The sequence below is a fragment of the Acomys minous genome (genome assembly GCF_964271855.1).
Source record: "Acomys minous genome assembly, chromosome: 13".
Taxonomy (NCBI): domain Eukaryota; kingdom Metazoa; phylum Chordata; class Mammalia; order Rodentia; family Muridae; genus Acomys; species Acomys minous.
The window spans coordinates 69,885,618-69,913,226 of NC_140495.1; the positions used below are offsets into that span (position 1 = coordinate 69,885,618).

At 38.4% G+C, this 27,609-nt stretch overlaps 1 protein-coding gene across 4 annotated transcripts in view; it reads right to left on the reverse strand.

Moving 5' to 3' along the window:
* The window catches only part of KCNQ5 (potassium voltage-gated channel subfamily Q member 5), a 532,656-nt gene that overhangs the window by 158,398 nt on the left and 346,649 nt on the right, over nucleotides 1-27,609 (reverse strand). For all 4 annotated transcript variants that reach the window (XM_084753486.1, XM_084753487.1, XM_084753485.1 and 1 more), the window contains exon 2: nucleotides 27,423-27,513. In XM_084753486.1, coding sequence (XP_084609612.1) covers nucleotides 27,423-27,513 — 91 coding nt within the window. The remainder of the gene's footprint in view (nucleotides 1-27,422; nucleotides 27,514-27,609) is intronic.

The window sequence follows — 27,609 nt, forward strand, 5'->3', positions numbered from 1 at the left end:
ACTTACTCCTATCTTACTGTCTGGCTTTGAGGATGCATATAAGAAAGCAGGCACAAAATGAGACTCTTAATAAGGAGATCAGGTACAAAATAATTGCATCCTCAGGACACATCCAAGCACTTTCAAGGTACAAAGAAAGGTATTGGGGTATAATTAATATGATTACTTACATCATTGCTTGTTGAGGAGTGTTTCAAGCAGTCTATGCTGTGGGAAAGAGCCCAGCGGGTACAGGTGTCACATCGAGTGTGCTAACCACCCATCGGCCAGGACTTGATTCACACAGGGTGATAGTGCTGTTTGCTTTGTTGGAAAGTAAATAGATGTGAATAATGTCCTAGCTCATCTGAAATGCCTAGTGGCTTATCATGGCAGGAGTTAAAAAAAAGACAATGATCGTGTAAAGCTTTTGAAAAGGTGGCAGTTTACAGAGATAAAAATGAATCCTGGTTCCGACGAGGGTTAAATTTTGTTAAAATGTTATTTACCCCTCTATTGTAGGATGTTACTGAGACAAGAGGGAATAACCCTATTATTTCAGAGATTTGTTTCTTATTGGAGACTTTCTAGCACCATTCTCTTTTGCCGTCCTGCCCTAATCTGAAATCTCAAACCTTGAATTTATTTTTATCTCTAGCAATCGTCCAATGACATGGCAAAAGGGTGGGGGTGCATAAGCATCGGATGAAAGGAGACCTTCTATCCATTTCTCCAATAACTTTTGTCATCTATTCATCCTGTCTTCAGGAGGCATTCTATTGGGCCAGTAACTGCATTATTACAAGGGTATCAGCTGCTTAGGTAGGCAGGCTTATTTTTTGCTAATTCACAACAGCTTTGACAGTGCTTCTGAAGAGGGCAGGATGTTACTAGCTGTATATTAGAATCTTGTTTGGAAGAAAAAAAAATTACTCAGAGCCAGGCATGGTGGTGCACATCTGTAATCCCAGAATTTAGGGAGACAGAAGCAGGTAGATCTTTATGAGTTTGAGGCCAGAGCAGCCAAGGCTACACAGAGAAACTCTGTCTCAATAGCCAAAATACAAAAACCAAACCAAACCAAAATGAAATGACTTGGGAGAGATGCTGGATTGCTACAAAGGCACTGTTCCCACATGAGTTGGGTATTTGGGTAGATAAGAGTGACTCAGTCTTTGGGTTCCATTTCCTGAATCATTCTATTCCTTGATTCTGCAAGAAAATGGGTGGGCAGATGTCCATGTAACTTCCTATAAAGTTCCGTGGCTTTGAATCTTAGACTTATGTAAGACAACAGGTCTCAGTGAGCTATTGTACAAATCTAGCTTTAAAAACACGATTTTCAGTGACTTTTCAGGAAAGGAGCAACTCATAACTCCTTCAAAGGAAAATGGTTCCATTCCCAGTGTTGCATCTGTCATGCAGGACCAAGAGTTTTGGATGAGGGCTTTGTAGAAGCTGGTGTTCTAGAATGTTCAGTGTCAGGGCTGGCTAAAGACAGTGCAAGTGGTAAATCATATTCAAGGTTTGAAATGAAATGTCTAAAGATGAAACTTAATAGAAGAGGTGTTGGAAAATGAGTTTCTGAACACGCCCAAGGCTCTGTGTTCTCATTCTGAGCAGGTGGGAAGGTCTAATGTCCTTACCTCTCTCTGGTCTTTCATCTCAAACACCCGTCTTACTGGCTTGGGCTCAAAGCAGTTGCCTGATTTTTCCTTTCTTCTTTGCCTTAGTTAAGATGCGATGCACAGAACTCCCAGGTATTGTGGTGGCTTCTTACATTTCTGACCTCCAGTGGTCCTTCTCCATTTCACTTTTCCTCCAGGGTGTAGTCAGAATTATTACACTCAAAGTAAAATTTGATCAGTGTATGATGCTTAAAGACCTCCTTTTGATGTCTATCACTGCCAGTACAAACTCCAAAGACTTCCTCAAGGGAAATATGTTCTGAGTCTCCTAGCTGATGCCTAAAACTGCAGATAGCACCCAAATCTCTGTAATATGATGTTTTCCTATTCACAGTTCTAAGTTAAAGATAAATTTATGAATTTAAAAATAAAAGTGAAAAATTGTAACTAATAAGAAATTTTAACAAGATTCTATGATAAAAATTATGGGAACAGGATTCTCTATTCCACCCTCTTTTAAAAAACTTTAAAATATTTTTATATACATTGATGTTTTGCCTACATGCATGTCTGTATACCATGTATATTCTTGGTACCTGCAGAGGCCAGAAGAGTGCATTGCATCGATCACATGGAATGAGGGTTACAGAAGTTTGTTAGCTGCTGCGTGGGTGCTGGGAATCAAACCCAGGTTCTTTGGAAGAACAACCAGTGTTCTTAACTGTCAGGCAACCCCCAGTCCCCTAGAAACATCTTTTAAAATATCCTGTACTGTATTTACTTTTCTATTTCAGTGCTTGGAGAGGGTATCTAGGCTATATGATAAGATGAATTGCAATGAATGGCATAATGAGCTCACCATATAATCTCTTTTCTTATTAAATTGGGGATGTTCATCTTTTCAGTTAAGAGAAGTATTTTACAGTTTCTTTTCAACATATACACATTTCCTGCAATATTAAACTTTTGTTTTAGGGATATAATTAAGTAAAACAGGTGTTAACTGACTCTAAGTACTGTATATAATACCATGATAGTGTATCTTTATTCAAGGCAGATGCAAAATTACTAATGGGAGGGTAGTACATACAGAGAAGATACTTCTGAAAAACATATGACTCATATCACAACTAGATCAGTGGGACAGAGTGAAGTTTCATCATAAACTGAGAATGACACACAATATAAAATTCAGAAGTCATATCTCTATTTTCAGATAGCAGTTGAGCACAAATAGTGAAAGAATGAGTTTTTTTTTTTTGTCCAACCACTACTTCCCTAAAATTTAACCATCCTGACCCCAACCTTTGTCTTGGAGATCTAGTTTTAATGTCACTACCCGTGGAAGTTTTTCAAGTCTCCTAGTTGAAAGTGAATCATTTCCTCTGTTGTAATCAATTGCCCTTTTTATTCCATCATTTTCATGAATCACATAGCTTCTAATTCCGCTTACTTTTGGTTCTCTCATTTAATGAAATCAATCATGAATGAAATAAAGGGTGGAAGAGAACATTGAGTATAGAATGGAGTAGAGACTCAAACGCGTGGTTAAAAATGTTTGAGTGTTAAACACAATGAAGTTGCCATGAGATTGGAGTGGGAGGGTAGTGATAAGCTCATCTTAGTCTCACTAGGTTGTATTGATGTCAAATGGTAGTACAGGAAGCTCTCTCTCTCTCTCTCTCTCTCTCTCTCTCTCTCTCTCTCTCTCTCTCTCCTCTCTCCTTCCCCCTCTCTTTCTTTCTCTCATATACACACATACTCTCTTCCCGGCCCCGCCCCCTCTCTTTCTCTCCTCTAGATAGTTTTAGGGAATGACACAGTCATTACTGAATGACTTTAAATTTTATTAGTATTGAATGAGTGGTTAGGGTTTGCAGTATTGTTATTTGACCCTATCCATTTTAACTGTTGGCTACAGACTAATATTATACTTTTATTCTTCAGTGTTAATGAAGCTTTGATATTTGATGATTCTACTAGTGATAATAATGTAAATACACAATTAGCTAAGATTCTTAAGTTAAATGAAACTCAAAAGAAAATAAACAGGAAAGAGTTTAGAAGGGCAAAAATTAGCAAGGAATCACTTTGTTTTACATTTTGGAAGCTATGTTCCATAATACCTAATTATACTTGTCTTTATATGCCTTCCAAATTAGTAAAAATTGATTTTGGAATTTATCCTTTAAATTACAAGCTTAATTGAAACCAGAGTATTTCCATGTCTTCAGGAAGAACTGAGCCTGTATAGTAATTGGTTTAAAAGCTTGATACTCGTATAGGAGAGCAAAACCCAGATCTAGTCATTCATTTCATGTAGTTGAGAATTTTTTTCTCAGCTTTCTTTTGTCCCAGCCACAGAATACTTACTTTGTTCTGGGCATAGAGGCTGAAGCTATAAATAAAACAAGGACAAACTCCTGGGGAACTCATACTCCAGATCTCAGGAACCAATATTAAAAAGCAATGACAAAAAGTAAGAAAAAGAATCAAATAGTCACAAATGCCACGAAGACACAACATGAATAAACAGATTTGTTTTCAGCTGGAACGGTCAGACCACTGAGTTTCCACACATGTACTGTGTGCTCCCCACAAGCAAGTCACTGTGGTATACACAACAGCGTATGTAGACTGCTCATATAAAATCCCGATTCTTACACAGCTTGCAGCCCGAGTAGAAACAAAAATATGCACAGGAGCCACCACGCACCAGGAGCACTGCTCCCGAACACGTACCAGGAGCACTGCTCCCGAACAAGCACCGAGAGCACTGCTCCCGAACACGCACCAGGAGCACTGCTCCCAACACGCACCGGGAGCGCTGCTCCCGAACCCTCCGAGCAACATGGAGAAGCAGAGCAACCCTTAGGGAGCTGGTGTAATGTTTTGAGAAGAGAAGATAGGAACCAAGAATGTAGAAACCCAACAGTAATTTCCCAGGTGGCAAAGCATTGTGGTCGAACTGGCCTCTTTGTTGGGATGGACATCACTTAAAGGCACATACGCTGCATGCATGGGAATAAATGGTTACTGTTGGAGTGGCATGTGAGTGTGCGTGCGTGCGTGCGTGCGTGTGTGCATGTGTGCATGTGCGTGCGTGCGTGCGTGCGTGTGTGCGTGTGTCTGTGTGTGTGTGTGTGTGTGTGTGTGTGTGTGTGTGTGTGTGTGTGTGTAAACTATATACTAGTACTCTTTGGGCTTCCAGGTCGAAGTGGTACAGAATTAGCCTAGGAAAAGTATGGCCATGGGAAGACTGTATTTGGTGAATGGAAGATTGAAGTCTGATTCTGGAAGTTATCCGGAATTTTGCTTCACATTAAAAACAGGAATAGATGAACTATCCACTCAGAATTGAGTTGTAAAAGAAAAGTTAAAATCATTATGTCAATTTTATATTTTTTTGAGATTTGTATTGATTTTTACTTTATGTGTATGAGTGTTTGCCTGCATGTATGTCTGGGCACCACATGTGTGTAGTACCTGAAGAAGGCAGAGAAGGGACTCAGATTCCCCAGACACCAGCATCACTGATGGTTGTGTGAGCTGCCATGTGGGAACCGGGAAATGAACTTGGGTCCTCTGCAAGAGGAACAAATGCTCTTAACTGCTAAGTCATGTCTCTACCCCTTATTATATATATATTTTAATGAAAATATACTCTATTTGGTTTATAATATAGCTTTACATTTCTTTACTAATGTTGGTAAAGAATAATATATTTTTTTTAATGATTGGGACTGGTTGGCTTCTGTTTCTCAAGCTGACCTCCAGTGTCTGGGCTAACTGATTCTTTTTTTCTCTGCCTTTTCAGTTGCCTGGACTACAGGTGCAAGCCATAATGCGCACCTAAGTTTTAAAAATTACCAGCTAGGCACTGGTGGTGCACACCTTTAATCCCAGAACTCAGGAGGCAGAGACAGGTAGATCTCTGAGTTTGAGGCTAATCTGGTCTACATTGTGAGTTCCAGGACAGCCAGGGGTATGCAGAGAAGCCCTGTCTTGAAAAATAGAACAAAATAAAACAAAACAAAAGCCCAAAATAAGCAAAAAAAAAAAAAAAAAAAAAAGTAAAAAATTATGGTATTATGCCCTTTTCATACAAATATATTATGTGCTTTGCTTATATCCACTCTTGTTATTCATTTTTGTTCCCCCCTAATGGTCTCCTTTCTACTCTCAAGTCATATATAATAGTGAATGATAGAGTTATTGGCACAGCTCACTGCATGCTAGCTTCTGCGAAGACAGCAGTTAAACCATCAGATAGATCTTCTAGGTATGAGGAGTGAGAGACAAAGTATGATCAAAATAAAAGCTATAGGAACATAAACACAGAAACATTTATACTAGAAGGAGAGTGCTAGTTGTAGATTCCTGCATACAGTTGTGAGTCTTGACAGGAAAGAAAAAATATTGCAGAATTGTAAATTTGATCTAATTTACTGCTATTTTGCAGACATTTTCTTGTCATATGAAAAGGCTTATAAATGTATACATTGTTTGAAATAGTGCAGAAAGATAAATGCATATGTCATATCTATCTATCTATCTATCTATCTATCTATCTATCTATCTATCCATCTATGAAACCTAAATATATGAATCTTACTTCTGCTTATGAGAGAAAATATGTAGGACTTGTCTTTCTTAGTCTCTTATTTTGTTTGAAATGATGATCTAAGGTTCTATTCATTTTCTTCTAATGACATGATTATGTTCTTTATGGCTGAATAAAATTTGAATTCACAGACATAGATAATTTTATTTACTGGGTAGTGTATCTTGATTCTAAGTATCTAAATTTTCCCTCGATTAAAATTCAGACTAAGTTTAAGATACTAATTTTATTACTAATATATTTTTAATCAGAATAGAATTACATCACTTTCCCCTTTTCCTTTCCTCTCTCTGATTTCTTCAAGGTACCCTCCCTCTAACTCCTCCCATAAATCTCTACTCTAAAATTTATTGTCTCTTTTTCTTTGACTAGTATTGTTACATACATAAATGTAAATAGAAATATCAAATTTGATAAATTTGTTTGTGTTAAAACTTTAGCATAGCTTGATAAAAGGCAATTTATAAAAGTTTAATTAAGATTAATTGTATTTCTAACCATGATCTCATCTGATAGAGGCTTTTTTCCTTTTTACTTGACACAAAGATGGCACCACACCTTTATACTACTTTTTTTTTTCATTCTGAAAGAACAAAATGAAACAGAATCCTGTGTGTGTGTGTGTGTGTGTGTGTGTGTGTGTGTGTGTGTGTGTGAAAACTAAGCAGAATAACACAAGGCAATATATGCATAGTTGGAAAGTTTGGGTAGGTAAGATTTTGCAGCAAAGAAGAACAGGGATTGTGATAAAAACAGAACCACAGGAAAGCATTCCAAATGTGCCACACTCTGAAGCCAGAACCCCAGGAAGAACAGTGAGACACAGGTACTTTTAAAAGTTATGTTAGGTTTGTACTCTATAGTCCTCACATACTACATATGACATGTGATGATGCATTAGGTCTTTTATATATTTATATAAGATGATGATAGATACAAGGTACCAGATATTATATTATACACAATTTGTTAAATGGGCATGGGAGGAAAAGGAAAAGGGTGGAGGGGTACCCAGGAGAGACAGAGAGAGAGAGAGAGAGAGAAAGAGAGAGAGTCAGAGACAGGAAGAGGAGGAGGAGGAGGAAGAAGAAGAAGGAGGAGGAAAAGGAGGAGTAAAGGGGGGTAGAGAGGAAGGAGAGAGAGGGTAGAGAAAAGAAAATTAAGAGGGAGGGGCGAGGTAGGACTGTCCTTGTATATAGACCTGGGCAAGGCCACATCCCCATGGCAGGTAAGCAATTGACATCATAGGTAGGTGGACTGAAACCAAATCCTAACAAGGTCCTTGATGGTAAAAGCACCGGAAGATATTTCCAACTCCAACAATGAAATGCTCGAGAAACCACAGCCACCACTTATGTCAAGTTGAAGAGAGTTCATCAGCAAGTGGGCAGACTACTAAGTGATGGTGCAATCTCATTTTAAGTCAAAAGTAGAAGAAGAGGTATTTGTTAGGCACAACGGAGGAAATATGTCCGTCTTCCTCTGTTCATGTCTTCTGTAGAGTGACTATGGAGGATTGCAGTAAAAGTAATCTCCAGGACTGAGCAAGTACCCAAAATAAAGTAATGGCTAAGAGCAGCATTGCATTTGGCTACGGCAGGCGCTTTAATGGTCATTTTATAATTGAGAAAAAAAATGACCCCTAATTTCTGCGTTGCATTTTGACACCATTATTCTACATACAGCACCTGCAAAGTGGTTGTGGCGGTTTGAGTGACAATGGCTCCCACAGGCTCTTAGGGAGTGGCAACATTTGAAAGGGTTAGATATGTGGCCTTGATGGAGTAGATGTGGCCTTGCTGGAGGAATGTGTCACTGCGGGTGCGCTTTGACATTTCAGGAGCTCGAGCCAGGCCCAGTGGCTCACTTGCTCTTTCCTGCTGCCCGCTGGTCAGGATGTAGAACTCTCTCCTACCTCTCCAGCACCATGTCTGCCTGCGTGCCACCGTGCTTCCCACCATGATAATAACAGACTACACTACTGAACTGTAAGCCAGTCCCAACAAAATGCTTTCCTTTATAAGAGTGGCCATGGTCGTAGCGTCTCTTCACAGAAATAGAACACTAACAGTAAGACAGTGGTAGACAGACTATTGGCTAATATTGAATATTCTCCACATGGTTCAACTAGGAAAATGCCTTTAAGAGCTACTACAGGTGGCGTAGGGGAGATAGATTCCTCATATGCTTTGTTGCACAGCATGAGGATCTGAGTTCAATACCCCCCTCCCCCCCAAAAAAATTCTAGGCATGGCGGTTCATTTGTAATCCCACTTTTTGGGACATGAAGGCAGCTGGCTCTCCAGTGTTTACTTGTTTGTCAGGCTAGGCAATTTGATGAGCTATGGGTTAGCTGAGAGATTCTGCCTCAAAAACAAAAACAAAAACAAACCCCTAAAATCCAGGCTGGTGTTGGTACAACAGACATTTGCTACCGTGGAACAGAGTAGAAGACCCAGATCTAAGTCTATGCAGTTACAACTGTCTGAATTTTGACAATGATTCCAACAAAAACATATTGGAGGAAAGACGCCATTTTAAACAAATGCTGCTGGGAAAATTGGAAAGTTATGTCTAGAAGAATAAAATGAGAGCGTTGTATCTCACTCTGCACAGAAAACAACTCCAAATGGACCAAATGCCTTGACATAACACTTGAAAGTTTGAGACTGATAAAGGAAAAATTTGGAAAAGCACTTTAAGATATAGGGATACATAAAGAATTAATGAATGTGACTCCTGTCTTTTAGGAAATAGTCTACAAACTGACAAATTTGACTTCATGAAATTAAAACACCTGTACAGCAAAGTAAACAGTTAACTGAGTGAAGATAGCTAGAGATTGGGATTTATTTATTTATTTATTTTTGCCAGGTATTTATGTGCTGGAGCATTAGTGTATAAGAACACACAAAGAACTCAAAAAAAAAAAAAAACTAAACAGAAAGGAAGCAACTTAGTAAAAGTGGGCTGCAGTATGGAACAGAGAGTTCTCAAAAGAAGAAATACAAATGAGATTGGATTTTATTTATCTATTTTTTTTGCCAGCTATATGTGTGACAAATGATCAATAAATTTTTTTTTAGAAGCGCTGAATCTCTTCAGCCATCATGGAGATAAAAATTCAAACCATGATGAGATACCATTGCAATATAGTCAAAATAGATGTCATCAGGATAATTTAGGATAACAAATGCCGGTGAGAAGGTGGGAATAGAAGACTCCCCATTCATTCTTGGTGGTAGTGCAAACTGGTGAAACCACCATGAAAACAAATATGGAGGATTATCAAAAAAATCTGAAAATTGAACTACCCAATTGTTAGCGCTATTTTAAAATCTATTTTATTTGGCTTTTTATACCTCTACCTCCCTCCTCCACCCCAATCACTTCTAATGCACCAACACCAGGTAGGCGAGAAAGAAGGTGTAGTTCTCATTAGCTACTTCTTGCTTGTTAGGGTCATTGGATTTCTTAGAGCAAGTTTTGTTTCAGGATATCTCCAACTTCTCATCAAATTTTATTCATACCAATGAGCGGCAGCAATGGGGAGCACCATCAGCCTTCTTCCTTGAAGGCCTCCTCTCTCTGGGCACTGAAATTGATTCCCCCTCCAGATTCCTCAGAATTAAACTATCTGCAGCTGGCAAAGAGGCCCTCTCAAAGCCTGCGTGAGGCAAATAGTTTCCTGCTGTGGACAATCTGAATCAGCCCTATATCCCACCCATGGTTTTAAAACAAAACAACAACAACAACAAAAAACCACGTTGACATACATAACTGAATATTTAAAGACACCAAAACTTCTACTACATTTCTCCCTTTTAGTCCAAAAAAAAATGGCTTTTTCTCTTATATGAATGAGACATGTTGATTTCTTAAAAGGGGATTATCAATGAACCAAATACTCTTTGGATCAACAGTTTCATTTATAACATGGTAGCTCTTGGCTCATACTTTTCCTGCTGAGCCTTGAGCTAGGACTCCAAAGCTGCTTCCTAATTGCAAGAAGTTATGTCGTATGTTCCTCTTGGACCTGTATTCACTAGTCAAATGGTGAATTTTACTACAGCATCTACAAACCCTGGGAGGCTTAAAAATTCTTGTTGAGAACTCATAGCTCCCAGAAATGGCTCATTTGCTTTTTTGGTGGAATGTACCATATTTCTCAGTGTTAATGAGCTCTGAGGCTTTTAGTGGCTTGGCCACAATTTCTTTTCAAATGAATGAATTTACCTCCATTGACACACAAAGCATTTTATTATCTAAGGCTTTTGGTGGCTACTGAAAAAGCTAATGGTGGTAATTTCTTAACCCAAGGTTGCTCTTCTGGCAGCTCAGTTTGCTCAAGATTAACCCTTTCTCTTGAAACTGCCTGTTTCATTTTATTCCTTTCACCCTGGACAGCCTTCTGCTCCTTCTCCCCAGCCAGCCCAGAAGCTGTGAGAACTTGGCACAAAAAGTGCGCAGAGCAAGGCAGCAATTTCGGGAAAACCTGGGTCTCAGTTACTAGGTCTGAACCCCCTTTCCCCTCTCTTTTCCAGCAGCAGTATTTGCTTCACAAGCATTTCCATCTCTACCTAGAAACTCACACGATTAACTCTTCAGTCTTTTTTAAAAATGAGAGAATTGAGTGACACTTCTAGTTTTCTTATTTCATCTATTTTTCATTTCTCAGATTCCTCCATAAACACTCACAACATTTCCAAGTGTTCAACCATTCTCCCAGCCTTCTTTGAAATGAAATATAGGAAGAAACCTAAGCAAAACCAGAAAGTCCCCTCTGGGAGCAAAGCGGGAGAGAATCCCGCGGTGAAAGCTGCAGTAAACCTTTTGCTGATATCCTGAAACAGTATATCCAGCCCTTCATACCCTGCTGTTTTCTTTATAGAATTGGAAACCAAATTTTTCATTATTTCAAGCCCTGTGTCTGGGCATCACTTGTAGGCAAATATTTTTGTAAATTTCTTTTATTTTTATTAGGGTTTCTTCTATCTCTTTCTCCTCAACCCCTTCCAACACCTCAACATCAGGTAGGAAAGAAAGATTAGTGGGGAGAGGGGTTATAGTTTTCATTAGCTACTTCCTGCTGGTTAGGGTCATTGGGTTTCTTGGCGCAAGTCCCATCATTGTTTCAGGATGTCTCCAACTTCTCATCAAACTGCATCAACAGCATCCAGGAACAGGGTGTGTGTGGTGGTGGTAGAAAGGTACAACAGCAGCTTTCTTCCTTCCTGGAGATACCACTCCCCAACCTAGCCCTCAGAATGAACTTATCTGCAGCTGACAAAGAGCCCCTCTCAGATCCAGCAATGAGGCAGATAGTTTGCTGCTGTGGATACTCTGAATCATCCCCATATCCCACACTGGGATTCAGACAAAAACATTTTTTTAATATAAGATAACCGAGTTTTAAAGGAAACCAAAACTTCCGCTATGCCCGTTGACCACTCCTAGGCATTTACTGGAAAGATTCTATATCCTCCTACAGTGATCCTTGTACAGCCATGTTCATTGCTGCTGTATGCACAATAGCCAGGAAACAAAATCAGCCTAGAGGTCCATCAGTTGATGACTGGATAATGAAAATGTGACACATATACATACAAATGAATTGCTTCTGCCATAAATAAAAGAAAATTATGAAGTCTGCAGGTAAATGAATAGAACAAAATATTGTATTAAATGAAATAGCCTAATCCAACTCAGAAAATCACTTTATACACTCTCTTGTACACGGATAATAGCTTCTAATTCATATATATGTGTGTTTATGTGAGAATTTGTGTAGAGTCCAAGATGCTGTTAAGTAGCCATGAGAGGGAAACAAAAAGGCTTGAGAGGAGAGATTAGTAGCACACACATGCTATTAGAAGTCATGTAAGAAGGGGACTATTAGAAGTAGAACTTTTAAGTGATGATAGGAGCCAGGAAGAAGGGGGAGAGGAGGAGGTGAAGATTAATCTAAACTAAGGATATATGAAAAAAAAAACATAAGGAAACCTGTTACTTATAAACTAATTTTAAAACAACAATAAAATAGTTCAAGGAGATTTACACTACATGAGCAGATAAAGATGTTCTCGGAAGCCATAGTTATGTCAAAATCCCAGTGCTGGGCATAGGCTACTCTACCATAAGCTATTGGTCAAGGAGTAGTATCAGGAGATCCACCAAACAGTATGTACTATTGCTACTGCTCTTAGAGGTCCACTGGAACTAGATGGTAAAGATTTTGTTACTGAAGAGATCCCACACTTTGGTTGAAGGGCAGCAAAATTAAGCTGGAACTGAGCTACGACCTTCCTAAGTGAATCAAGCTTTTCTAGTGCTGGATCATCCTCCACTGGGGGAGAGAAGTCATCAGTAACCTTACTCAGCTGTGGACTCCACATGCTACCCTAGCGATCTGGCAGACAAAGTGTGCCTAGTGGTGCAACAGTGGCATGATTAGTATGGTGGCAACCAACTACTTTATTTGAGACCCATTCCATGTGAGAAAATTCATGTCTGGTACTATAAATCCAGTCAGAAGCCTGTGACTATTGAGGTCATGGGCCCTGGTAGGGAAGCTACTGCCATTTTTCTAAATAAAAATGTTATGCACATCAAATTGCCTTCTATATATGTTTACACCCATAGATTAGTACTGCCATCACCTTTGGTCAGAGAAGTGTCTTTTTTTTTTTCAGTATGTGGCAGTTATAACAAAGATGTACGAGTAGTCAAAGTGCTGTGATTAAGTGACTGTTGAATGTTCAGCCCTAGTGGGATTCTATTTAACCCCATCAAAGACACCGGGAAGATGGGACAGAAGGAATAAAATATCTGGAGCAAAGGGAAACATGCTGTAGAGTAGTGCTTGTCATGGCATGTGTTGTGCTTGTGAACTCATTACATTTGTGTTCATCTGTACAGGATCTGCACAAAGTTGGGTTCATCAACATTTCATCACAGATCGAGGCAGGACCCCTTTCTTACTTCTTTCTGAATGCTGAGATGTTGCCATCCTGAGTCTCCCTCAAATAGTCACAGGGAATCAAAGCTGGAGGCCTGGGGCACTTGCAGGGCATCTTTCCCATTCTCCACTTTTCAGGATGGCTCTGTGGATTCATTATCATTTACAGTCCCAAAGGAAGCCAGGTCTGCAGTGTTTTCATTGAATTTAGACTGTAATGCTGCTTGTCAAGCTGCCATTTCCAGCTCAGAATTATCTCACCTTAACTGAGATTCTGACATATTTCTACATGTGGAAAGGTGAGTTTTTTTTTTTTTTTTTGATTGTTTAGTCATGTAGATTTGCCTATGGTGGAGCTTTTAAAAGGTGTTCGCATCTCCTACATTTTACCATTTACTCTCTAAATTCACGATGTTGAGATTCTTTAGGTTTTTTTTTTCTAGATTATGAGTTACTGCGTATAGTAACAAGCTATGAACAGTAATTCTTCCAAGCTAATGTCTTAATTATATTTGGGACTTCTACACCCAGCACAGAAGCTAGAATAGAGGAGACACTTAAAATATGTTAGAATTACCACAGCAGCCACTTAAGTCACAGGACCTGGGGAAGTTAGGAAGGAGATTAATAGGAGGAACCAGGACGCTACCCAACTATCAGCAGAAATCTGTAAATATTGTCTATATTTCCTCAGACAAGGGGATGAGATGAGAGATGGACCCATCAAGCTTTATGAATACAAGGCTTGGGCTAAGCCCAGAGTGGTTCCAACTACCCTCGGCCTAGGCCTGGAAGCTTCTAGCCTCCATACAATGTAATCATCTGCAAACCCAGACCTAGAAGGCTTCAGCTTCCAGCCTTCATCTGCTAACCTAGAATGTTTTCAGCCTCTGAGACTTACAGCTGAATAAGCTCATCCTATCTAGTTCTTTCTGAACTCCGGATGGCTGAGTCAACTCATCTGTTCTGGCTCAAAACCAATTGGGAAATCTAAAGTCAGTTCCATAGGTCAATCAGAGAAAGAGGGTAGGTCTAAACCAGAAAGAAACGATCAAAAACCACAGATAAAGTAAGTGTCTGGCAGGATGCAGGCTACTGGTGGCTGTGTGGTACCCAAAGGGGCAGGATACTCCAGTTTTGAGGAGAAAATAACCCCTAGACTTTCTGGGGTGGGGGTGGGGGGAAGCTAACCAATGATTCAAGATTTAGAGTTTATCCTGACTTTTAAACTGCACAATGTCTTCAGAGCCTTCCTTCCCTTGGAGCATTTTATTGCACTTGCTGCAATTGGGTTTAGGTTTACATTGTTTTCCAATGAATGGCTTCAGTGAATTTCTAAGTAGCTTACATTCCTTGGCTCCCTTGCTCAGATCTTTGTTAGGCAGATCCTACATCTTATACTATATGCAGAGCACTGTGATAATTTCAGCATGTACATCTTTGATTAAATAGCTACTGTAAGTTGCTTTCGGGTATCACTGTATTAAATGTCCCAAACTCAGCTCTGGATTCTGGTCTCAAGAAATTTACAGACTAGCATCAGGGAAATGCAAATCAAAAGAACTCTGAGATTCCATCTTACACCCATCAGAATGGCTAAGATCAAAAATTCAAGCGACACCACATGCTGGCGAGGATGTGGAGAGAGAGGAACACTCCTTCATTGCTGGTGGGAATGCAAACTAGTACAGCCACTTTGGAAAGCTATCTGGAGCTATCTCAGAAAACTGGGAATAGGGTTTCCTCAAGACCCAGCTATTCCACTCCTTGGAATATACCCAGAAGATGCTCCAGCACACAACAAGAAACTTTGCTCAACCATGTTCATAGCAGCCTTATTCATAATAGCCAGATCATGGAAACAGCCTAAGTGTCCCTCAGTAGAAGAATGGATAAAGAAACTGTGGTACATTTACATTATGGAATACTACTCAGCTATTAAAAACAAAGAATTCCTGAAATTTGTGGATAAATGGATTGAGCTAGAAATGATCATAATGAGTGAGTTAACCCAGAAGCAGAAAGACTCAAATGGTATATACTCACTTATATCTGCATACTAGCCCATGGGGCATGTCCCATGAAAGTCTTCACTTACCAGGAAGCTGGGACAGAGGGGAAGACATCCTATTGGGACTCTAGATAAGAGAAGCATGGGAGAATGGGGGAAGTAGAAGGATCCAGAGGGTCCTAGAAACCTACAAGGAGAACATTATGATAGGCAGATTTGGGCCCAGAGGTCTCGCTCAAACTATGGCACCAGCCAAGGACAATACGGGCTGTAAACTTCAAACCCCTACCCAGATCTAGACAATGGACAGGACATTCTCCACAGTTGAGTGGAGAGTAGGATATTACTTTCTCACATACTCTGGTGCCTCATATTTGACCATGTCCCCTGGAGGGGGAGACCTGGTGGCACTCAGAGGAAGGATAGAGGCTACCAAGAAGAGACTTGATACCCTATGAGCATATACAGGGGGAGGTAATCCCCCTCAGGAACAGTCGTAGGGGAGGGGAGTAAGGGGGAAATGGGAGGGAGGGAGGAATGGGAGGATACAAGGGATGGGATAACCATTGAGATCTAACAAGAATAAATTAATTAAAAAAAAAACCAAAATAAAAAAAAAAGAAAGAAAGAAATTTGCAGACTAGAAGGGACTAGGTACATCATTTTCTCTTCACTTTTCTCTCCCCATGTTGTTTTGTTCCCTTGCTGTGCTTTTGTTTGTTTGTTTGTTTGTTTGTTTATCTTTCTCTCAGTGAGTACTCCTATCTGGGTCTTTTATGTTTCACTCCACCTGCCTGGAATGTTTTTCATTCTAATATTACTATGTAGCTTTCCACTTGGCTCTATTTAACTTTCTGATAAAATGCTGCATTATCAGTGGATCTGTCTAAACATAAATATAAATAAACTACTAAAAAAACACCATTCTTGTCTTAAACATTTTGCTTGAATACACCCATATTTCCTATCTATCTGTCTGTCTGTCTGTCTATCTATCTATCTATCTATCTATCTATCTATCTATCTATCTATCTATCATCTATCTGTCAATCATTTATCTATCTTTCTTCTAACAATCTAGCTCTCATCTATCTATTATCCATTTATCAATCATCTACTATGTATCTGTCTGTCTATTTCTAACTATCTATCTGTCATTTATTTATCTTTATCATCTATTTATCTACCTACCTACCTACCTACCTACCTACCTACCTACCTACCTACCTATATCTAGATAGTTTTACTATGCTGGCCTGAATTTAGTATGTACATGAGGCTGTCCTCAAACTCAGAGTTCAACCAGCCTGCTTCTGAGTCACAAAATACTGGTGTCAAATGTATCTGCTACCACACCTGGCTTTTAATTCTTTAAAAAAATATTTAAAACATTTTATGTGAATGAATATATTTCTTGCATGTATGCATATTCATCATGTGTGTACCCAGTGTCTACAGAGGCAACAAGAGGGCACCTCATTTCTTGAAACTGGAATTATAGTTTGGGGGTATCATGTGGATGGTGAGAAACAAACCTTAAGTCTTCTGCAAGAGCAGCAAGTGATTTTAACTATTGAGCCATTTCTCCAACTCTAAGCTGTTTTGAAAATCCCAATGTACTTATTTGCTTGCTGTACATTTTCCCCAGAAAAAGGGGCAGTGCTCCATGAAGATAGAGATTGTGACTTTTTTTTTCCATTCTTGTTATTCTTTGTTAACTCTTCCAGTTCTTAAAAGAAAGCCTTGAGGTAGAAATATGGCTCAGCTGTTAAGAACACTGGACACTCTTCCAGAGGATCGAGGTTTGATTTCCAGCACCAGCATGCTAGTTCACAACCGTCTATATTTTCAGACAAGGAAGATCTGACCCCCTTTTCAGGAACTTTCACCCATGTGATACACAGATATTCATACACATAAAATACCCATACAGGTAAAATTTTTAAAAAATGAAAAAAGACAAGAATCTTAGCCAGATATGATAAATTTTCTCAGGTCAGGGAACAAAATTGTTATCTATTTTTAAAAAAATATACTCTATTTTCCCTTGTTTCATATCTAATGCTTTATTATCTATAAATAAAATGGAAATAAGATCCTTAAAAAAAAAGAAAAGAGAAAGAGAAAATCCTTGTGCATACTTCTCATAATTTATAAACTTAGTGGATAAATGAATAATGAAGGTGACACAATGAGAAGATGGTGGCAAGGAAATCTGGATTAAAGGGGCAGTTTATTCTAGGAGAGAAGTGAGGTGCTGTAAAATTCAAATAAAGGGAATAATTTTAGGGTGTAAAGAGTGTAAGAGAAACACTCCCCCTTTTTTTCTTTTTCTTGCTACTGGTGCTGCAAGATTCTGTTTTTTATTTTATTTCATTTTTTACATATACATTTATATTTTTCCACATATATACAATAGACTACCTATACCAAGAAGAACCATGACACAATCAGGATATTATAAATGTTACATTCTTAATGTTTTGGCTATTTGTATTTGACAGCCGTGAAGAAAACATCTTTCCTATGTTGGTGTATCTAAAATTCTGAATGTGAATCAATCTCCATCACATCTTGTCAGGTATTTTCTAAAACTCTATAAAATTACAGTATTGCCTGTTTCTGTCTATCACAGTACGATGTAATTTTGTGGTGCTCGAATGGAGCTAAGCATCTACATAGGCCAGTGGCTCTCAACCTTACTAATGCTTTGACACTTTCATGTAGTTCAACCTGTTGTGGTGGTACCAATCCATAATATTATTTTGTTGCTACTTTATAACTGTAATATTGCTACTGTTCTGAATCATAATGTAAATATATGATATATAGGGTATCTGAGAAGTGATCCCCAAAGAAGTGGTGACCCATAGGTTGAGAATTGCTTGCATTAACTATCTACTGGTGGGAATTTTTCAATAATGAACATTTTCTGGGCTGTATTACAGATAATTTCTATGGTATGCCTAGGTTGTTTGGATAGATATTAATACTTACACCAGCAGTGTAGGAAGTTCTTTCTTAATAGTCTTCCAGGCACAGCCTCATTTGCTTAAACTCAACAACTCTTCCCTCTAGTGTCTGAAATGCCTTTCCCAGGGAAACTTACTTACTGTATTATTATCTCTCAGTGATGGTCCCATGTAGGTGTTTAACTGCTCCTGCCTTTTCAGTCATCAGCAGATTGATGAGGGACATTAGTCTCCATGAATCATTCTCACGCTTACTTTCAGTTTCCTTGATAAAAGGAAAGCTCAAGAAAATAATTACAGTTTTCAGTATTCACTGGGATATTCTGGGAGCTCTCTTCAGTAAATTACAGGGGTGCAAGGAACCTCAGAAAGCATCACTCATTTTTTTTATATGCGGTTGCTTGGCATCTCATAGTCTGTCACTTCTGCTACAATTACATGATTTATACCCTTGAATGGATTCTTTACACTTTACACTCTGTTATCTTCTCTCACAATGATTAGTACCAGAAAGTTTAAATCCAAAGAATAATGGAAAATCATTCCACATGAAATCCATACAATTTCCTGTGCAAACTTTTTCATATTGTAAGGACTGGCCAGTGTTTTTGTGGCTCTGTAACAATCCAGGAAGGTGGAAACGGCAACAGCATCTCTAATTCTTCAATACTATACTGCACAGTGGATAGTCATACATCAAGTAAAAACACACCCACAAGTACAAAAGAAACAGATAATACCAATTAATTATGCTGTTATCAGCTTTTCAAAGGGCTTCTTTTTATAAAGAGGTTCACTACAGATTTTCTTTAAATAGTAAATGTTACCAGTATGTTTTAGATATAATTAGATCTGCCTAATTTGGATTTTACACATCTCAGGAATTAAACTACCATGAGAAACAACAAACAAACAAACCCATCTCTGCTTTGCTACTTGAAATGCAAGAAGCAAATGCACACAGTTTCTGTCTAAAAGAGGCCAGGCATTAAGATTTTTTGGAAGATCTTGACATTTGACTGTTTGTGTAGTATGCATTCAGATGATTATTACAATCCATTTGGTGTCTGGGGTTTATAAAACAGAATGAATGTAACTGAGAAGAAGAAGGAGAAGGAGAAAAAGAAAGAAAGAAAGGAAGGAAGAAGAAGAGGAAGAAGAAGAGGAAGAAGAAGACCAAGACCTCATTACAAAATCCAACATCTCTTTATAATAAGTCTTGGAGGGACATTTCTTAACATAATAAAGGAAATTTGCAGCAAGCCCACAGCAAACATCAACTTTAATGGAGAGAAACTCAAAGCAATTCCACTAAAATCAGGAACAAGACAAAATTGTGAGAAGGGCAAGTGAACACCAAGTCTCACTCATTACCAAGGAGCTACTTGCAATGGATGTTTGTTGTGAAAGAAAAAAACCAGTCCCTAGGTCTACCAACCACATCCCAGGGCAGGCCCGATGTGCAGGGATAGTTAGTAAGCACAAATGGACTCCATGTTTTTGGTGTAAGATTTCTGTTTTATATTAGTTTTTTTCTCATTTTTCTTTTTAGTGTGTCCATGGTTTTTGTTGTTGTTGTTAGGGTGGTTGATTGGTTGTTAGGTTTGTTATGTTGCTTTTTGGATATGGGGCCCTTCTCAGTGCTGGAATTCTGTGTGGTTTGAAGCTATGTAGGTCTTGTGCATGCTGTGACAGTCTCTGTGAGTTCATATGTGAATCAGTCCAGTTGTGAACAAACAGATATTCGGAGAAGAGTTTTCAAAGCTCTGACCATGTCACCTAACACAGACCACACACTGACTGTGTACCACTGAGACACTTTTTGTTAGATGGATGTGTTATTGTATAAGTCAGTAATAACTAACCATGAGATGAGATGACAAATGTCTTAAGCATACTTGTTTTCCATTTTTAAATTATACTGTTTTCTAAAATGTAGCACACAGTTCACCTGTACTCCCTTACATGTCAAAGAAATAAACAATTTTTTTTAGTTTTATTCAAATCCCTCCTCCATCTTTTTATCCTGGGAAATCACACATAATAATGCCAGCCACAATATCTTAAATATGTAATCCATCACACAAGAAGCTTAGAAAAGAACCAGAAATTTAAGGAAATCCTGATCTACATAACAAGCTCAAGGCTAGCCTTGGCTAAATAGTAAGACCTTATTAAACGGGGTTTGTTGAATTTGCTGATCTTTTCAAATAACTGACTTCTGCCTTCCTCTTCCTCCTCCTCCTCCTTCTCCTCTTCTCCCATCTCCGTTTCAATGATATGTTCTTATCTTTTCCACAGTTTCAGGTTAGTTTGTTGGTTTTTTTCTTCTTTAAATTGTAAAATTGGGTTTTTGATGTGAGCTCGGTGTTGTTTGTAAATGTGGTTATAGATATGTTTTCTTTAAAAAAAAAAAACAAAACAATTACTCTACAACAACTATTGTACCTAACCAGTACAATTGCTAACAACAATCGATAAACATAAGTCCTTATACCCACATGGAAGTGTAGTCTCACCTATCATCAAGGAAATGTCTCTTTGCAACCGTTGGAGACCAGTACAGAAAAACCACAACCAGTCAAAATGCAGAGTCGAGAAGCCCTGACCCAATGGCTACATCTACAACATATTGGTACACTAAACGACCCTGGAACATTATAGAAGAGGAAGTGGAAAGACTGAAAAATGATCTGGGAGTTTGGTATGAGATTGTGTCTCCTAGTAATATATCAGAAGCTACACCCATACATAAAGTCCCATCAACAAGACTACCTAAAAAGGAGCTTAAAAAGGATGACACCAATGAACATGCAAAACTGGACAATGAGAAACCCATGAGACCTCAACCCTGCTATGGGCAACCAAGGAAAGCTGGGAGCAGGAGAGATGTTCTTTTCCAAGAAAGTGTACACCAGTTGGTTGTCCAGTGAGAAATGGTGATCATTGAAAACATAGATACAAGTTGTAGTATAAGGTCTAAACAGGTTATATTTATTAATATATGTATGTATATACATATGTTTGCAGTAACAATTTGAAAGGGAGTAGGGAGGAGTATATAGGAGAGTTTGGCAGGAGGAAAAGGAAGGAAGAAATGTAATTGAATTATAATCTAAGAAAATGAAAAAGGGAATTCTAGGCTGAATAAATACAATCTATATGATTGTTTATATTTCAGATTATTCCCTTAAAACAAATCCTCTAGAACTGAAAAAAAAAATAATTCTTTGAGAATTTTATACAGTGTGTTTTGATCATATTCACTCACTCCAGATCTCTCTAGATCTACCACCAATATCAACTCCTGCCCCCTTTAACTCACCAAGACCAATTTTTGCCTGCCCAAATATTGTTAGATGTATAGTTTTCTACTGGTCAACTTTCCAGGGCATCAACTCTTAGAGAAACCATCTTCCCCTTTCCCAGTAGTTGACACTTGTCCAAAGCTCTGCAGCTAGGGGTGAGATTTCATGCTCAACTCCCATCCCCACGCTGCTTGTACAGGTTTTGCGCATCTTGTAACAACCACGATGAATTTGTAAGCACAGCAATCCTGCCGTGTCCAAAAGATATTGTTTCTTTATAGTCATCCAGTTCCTCACGCTCTTTACTTTTCCAGACTTTCTAACACAATGATTCCCTGAAACTTGGGGAGGAGGGAGTGTGGTACATATCTTCCTGCTTCTTCTTCTTCTTGTTTTTTTTTTTTTTTTAAAGATTTATTTATTTATTATGTATACAGCATTCTGCCTGCAGGCCAGAAGAGATGGTTGTGAGCCACCATGTGGTTGCTGGGAATTGAACTCATGACCTTTGGAAGAGCAGTCAGTGCTCTTAACCTCTGAGCCATCTCTCCTGCCCCTCTTCCTGCTTCTTAACCCTGCTTTGACTATGTCCTATGAGTTCCAATAAGTTGTGTTTTGCTTCCTTACCCCACTCAGTTGTTTATGAGTGTATTGCGTATTTTCCACAGATTTGTGAACAATTTCCATGTTGTTTCCTGTACTAGTTTTAAAATTCAGTCCATTATGAAAAGAGAAGATATCTCTTTTTTTTTTGGCTAATATCTACCTTTTAAAAATCTACTGAAACTTAAATTGTGAGTTAACACCTCTCTATTGTGAAAAATGTCCTATATGCCCTTGGGAAAATGTATATGCTTGCTCTTGAGCAAAGTGTTCTGTTCACACCTGTTGACTCTAGTTGTTTACTGTGGCTCCAACTCATGTTTCTTTTATTTTAATATTTTATTAATTTATTCATATTACATCTCAGTTGTTAGCCCATCTCTTGTATCCTCCCATTCCTCCCTCCCTCCTGCTTCCCCCCTACTCCACTCCCTTATGTCTGTGACTGAGGGGGACCTCCTCCCGCTGTATATGCTTATAAGGTATCCAGTCTCTTCTTGATGACCTGTTATCCTTTCTCTGAGTGCCACCAGGCCTCTCCATCAAGGGGATGTGGTCAAAAATGGGGCACCAGCAACTCATGGTTCTTTTTTTCTCTTTTTGCTAGTTACTAACAGTGGGATGTTTCTATCTTCCAACTCACAGCTTACTTGTTTCTCCAACACTACAAGTTTTTGCTTGCTGTATTTGGCAGTCAGTTATTGGGTACAAGGTTTTAAATCTTATACTGTCTTTGTTATTTTGAAGCCTTTATATGATGAAATTTATAGTTTTATAATGAAACTTTGAAACTATAATGTCCTTCTATTTTGAAAGGTATTTCGATTTTCATAACCCTATTCCGTCTTGAAGTGTATTGTGTCTATTGCATATCTTTTTCTCTCCTCTTTCAGTTACTGTTTGCATGGGATATACTTTTGATCCTTTTATTATTGAGATGTTTGTGTCACTGATCTAAAGTGGATCTCTTGTAGTTAGTACATGTTTTAAAAAAAAATCTCTTCTTCAGAGACTTGATACCCTATGAGCATATACAGGGGGAGGTAATCCCCCTCAGGAACAGTCATAGGGGAGGGGAATAAGGGGAAAATGGGAGGGAGGGAAGAATGGGAGGATACAAGGGATGGGATAACCATTGAGATGTAGCAAGAATAAATTAATAAAGGAAAAAAATCTCTTCTTCAAAACCCTGCATTTTGCCTAGAAACTTTGACCCATTTATATTTAAAGAAGTTTGTGATTATTGGTGAATACCTGCCTTTCTCACACCATTCTTTGTTTTGTATGCACCATATTTTTGGGGTCCTTCGTTTTCTACATCTTTTCCTCTTTTAATGTTTCAATGGTTTTTATTTGGTGGTGAAGTATTTAAACTCCTTCTGCACTTTCTCTTGTGTACATTCTATAGCTATTTTTTTTTGTGATTACCATAGGAACATGTTCAAGTTCTATAGCTATTCTGAACTTATAGCAGCATAACTTTGATGATACAGAAAGCCCTGGCCCTTCACAGGCCTGTCTCTGCTTCTTCTAGTTGGCTGATGACAAAATTATATTCATAAGGAATGTGCTTCAAATCCAGAAAGAAAAAAAAAAGGAAAAAAAGACATTTAAATTCCCTCTAGAAATCACTTCAGCTGGGTAGACTATACTAATGGAATGAGATATAACAGAAACAGTGGCTGCTTCCCCTCCTGATCTATGATGAGAAACAGCAATTGGAAATCAGAACCAGATCTTTGATATTTGGATAAGATCATTTTTGACCCAAACCTGGCTGCTGCAAACATGGTGTAGGCTACGTCTACAACACTGAAATAGCTGCCGGCAGTGGGCTGACCTTAGTGGATACATGGCTCTCACTGTGCTAAAGGCTGAAATTGAAATTAATGACAGGCAACTGTCTTAAACTTCTCCTAGAATTGTAAGCATTCAACAGATCCCATACTTCTAAAAGTAGTCACATAAGATAACACTGATGTAGGTCAAGGTAGAGTGACACTGGCACTTCTTATTTTGCCACTTTCCCGAAATCTTGTTTACTGAGAAAACTTCGGTGAAGAATTAATTTCCAAAATTGCAATGTTAAAAAAAAAACCCCAAAGATCTAAATAGAGTTTAACTAAATGGGGTCTGTCTGCAGATATTTATGTCCAAGATCACTGAGGGAATCAGGTAAGTAGGACTTTACCCAACAGAAACTGGAAGTGAGCATCAACAAAGCATCAACCCAGTTTGGAATGGAGGCCAGTTTATAGATATTAGTTTTGTACTATTCCTGGAAGTGTGAGTATGGATGAGAGTATTGCCTTGTCCTCTTTGCGTAACAATATAAAGAACTGGAATCATCGTCATGGGGCCAGTGAGTGAGCAAGGCAACAGCCATGCAATGACCTGAATGCATTACACTGCTGATCTCAATGAAACCATGAGATGGAAAATAGAGCATCCAAGACATCTCTGGGAGGTTTGTTTATGGACAGGTTTTCTGTCAGTGTGTGTGCTCTGTCTAGATGTATGGATGTCTGTTATTTGTGCCGGAGTTATAGAAAATATCTTACTATAATGAATATACTTTCAAGGAAAACTAAAATAAATAATTATAACAAAATATACAAGGTGATACATTATTTATATCTGATTATAAATATTCCTCTAATATTGTGTTTGTACACCAACTGAGTACACCAAAGGATTAAAACGTCACATTATTTGGGCGTGGTGACAGGGATCTACAATCTAAGGCAGGTGAATTGTTTGAGCCAGTCCAAAGTATGTAGCTAGACCCTGTCTGGTGAAATGGGTAATTTATTGTAAACATTTGTTTATATTTCAATAGCCCTTCCTATTAATATTTGGATACTAAAATTTTAGGTATTCTCTATGTTGGCAGCTAAAACCAAGCAGCCAACAAAAGCCCAGACAGCTAGAACTGAGATTTTTGGATTCTATTTGATTATATGCACATAGGGCAGACAGTCTTGAAATCTGGTTAACCAGCTTAAACATACATGTAAAAGGATAACAAAAGAGGTCCTAAGTCATTCAGTGTTTCTATATTTTCCCAATAGTCTATAATCCAAAGTCTACTATATATAACGCATGTATACTATAAATATAATGTATATACTGTGCTCATTGTGAAAAAAATTTTCAACTTGTCAATTCTGAATGAAGAAAGAAAAAAACAATTATTTTATTTTAGTTTTTATTTATTGAAGTTTTTTTTGTTTGTTTTTGTTTTTTGAGGTAGCACTGACATCTTATCTTTGCAATAGTCTACTTATTTCTAGGCAGGTCTCTAGAACACACTTTAGTTTTAAAACTGATAGATACTCTGATAATGTACCATTATAGTCTGCCAAATAGGAAATTAATACATTCTTCCCTCTATTACACTATGAAAGCCCCCCTCTGAAGAGTCTTTCTGCAGCATGAGGTAGTTGCTCAAAATGAAGACTCACCTGCACAAGCACTTTGTTCTGCCCTGCTAAGTCTGAAGATGATCAAGACTGACCTGGGCAGGGCTGGGGATGTGGCTATAGTGGAGCACCTACCCAAGATGAATGATGCCCCAGGATCATGCTTCAGCATGATCAAAATGATTAACCATGAGCATCCTTATTTACTAACACATGTCCTGGTTGTCAGAGCTGATCAGTGGTTCGTGAGACAGCATGCTTGAAGAGTCAGGCTTTGAATCATGATGGAGTGTACAAAGGCCAAAATCACACATCTTACATGGTTTTCATTTTACTATTTAGAAACTGACTGGTGAAGGCTGCACTGTGGTCAGGGATTTAAAAGGCACATGCCATCACTTTAGGATTCTTGATGTGGCTATGAATTAAACCTCTTTATGGGATTCCTGCTGGCCGATTTGTTCTAAACCTACTTGTTCGTGCCCTTGATCAATTTTGATTTTTTTTTTTAAATTTTTATTCCAGGTCTGAAAGTCATAATTACATTTTCAAACCACAATTCCTGGTTCTGTGTGAACCTAAAATCAGCTGAGTCTTACATCTCAAGTTTGAAAAATCATTTGCAATAAGAAGAGGGGTGGACCAAGCTAAACGCCTGCTTGCTCCCCAAATGGAAACTGCAAATGGAACAAACTCCGAAGTGTTTCCCCTCTTTCTGTTCCCTCCCTTGTGCTTGGAAATTGAATTCATAACATTAGCAATATAGCACTGAGCACAAAGCATATGGAGAGAAGTTGTAGTAGATTCATTCTCGATTAAAAGTGTTTTCCTCCCTAATATAAGACGGATGGGCTTTGTGTTGTTTTAGCAACATCAAACAAAATCAGCCATATGAACACAGAAAGCAAGAAAGCATCTACCCCCTCTCATATGACATGCATTGAAAGCTTTCCTTTCCCACATCCATGACATGGACTCTTTGCAAATTAAATGAGCGTCGTATGCAACCATCTCTAAGTTACTTCACAGAAACCATCTCACACCATCTCTCCTGTCTCCTCTGTTCCATCACCCTTTACAGAATTGAGTTGTTCCAGTTCATTCACGCAGTTCTGAGACTGTCAAGTCTAATAATTTTGGACAAAGTGAGCCAGGTTGAAATGGATGTAAATGAACCAACCTTTCAATCAGATGTGATTGGAGCGCACAGTGCTATGGTTTCATTGTAATAGAAACTACAAGAGCTTAAAAGGCTCAGAATAACCCAGACTAAAATATCTTGGGGTCTTTTTCCATTTTAAGGAGAATTGGATAATTCTGTGTGGTTGAGGACTGACAGCATAATGGAAACAGAAATCTGCAGTTTCTCACCAGGTAACTGCATTAGCAACGAACTCATAATACAGTTGGTTAGTTGAAAAGAGCATAAAGGGCCTTCTGTTTTCATATGAAGAACCACATGCACACAGATTTTTAGCCAATTATAGTCAGCTATTGCTAAATTCAGTTATTGGAAAGTGCTTTCTACCTGGTAGCTTTTTAGCAATAATGAGAAATCACATGCATGCTGACTGTTGTTGTAATTGTTTATTAGCAGAGGCGAATATAATCGAAGCTGCCTTTAAGCATTGCCTTCCTCTCTGGATACACCCAGAGGACATGATATTTTTGTCTGATAGCATCCTGAATATTCCTGCATGGATTTCCCATGCTTGATTATAGGTTAAACTGGTGGCAAAACACATCTGTGATCTTTGACAATTTTTTGTTTCATAGTAACAATCTTTCTGGATAAACGCATAGCATAAATATTTTACACAACTGCTATATTACATAAACTTTGTGCACATTCACACCCACACCCACATACACACACACACATATAATATAATTTAAATATATATATACTTCACTTACCAAAATTAAGAGGCAACTTGAAGCCAATTTTGTGTGCTCAGGGATGGTAGAAAACACTGACAAAATCAAACAACCAAATACAAGGAGAAAGCTGCAAAGGAACAGAAAAAGAGAAGTTTGTTGAGAACCGTGCTTAATCATCACAAAGCAAATAAAACATCAGATCCACCTGAACAGGCTTGAGCTA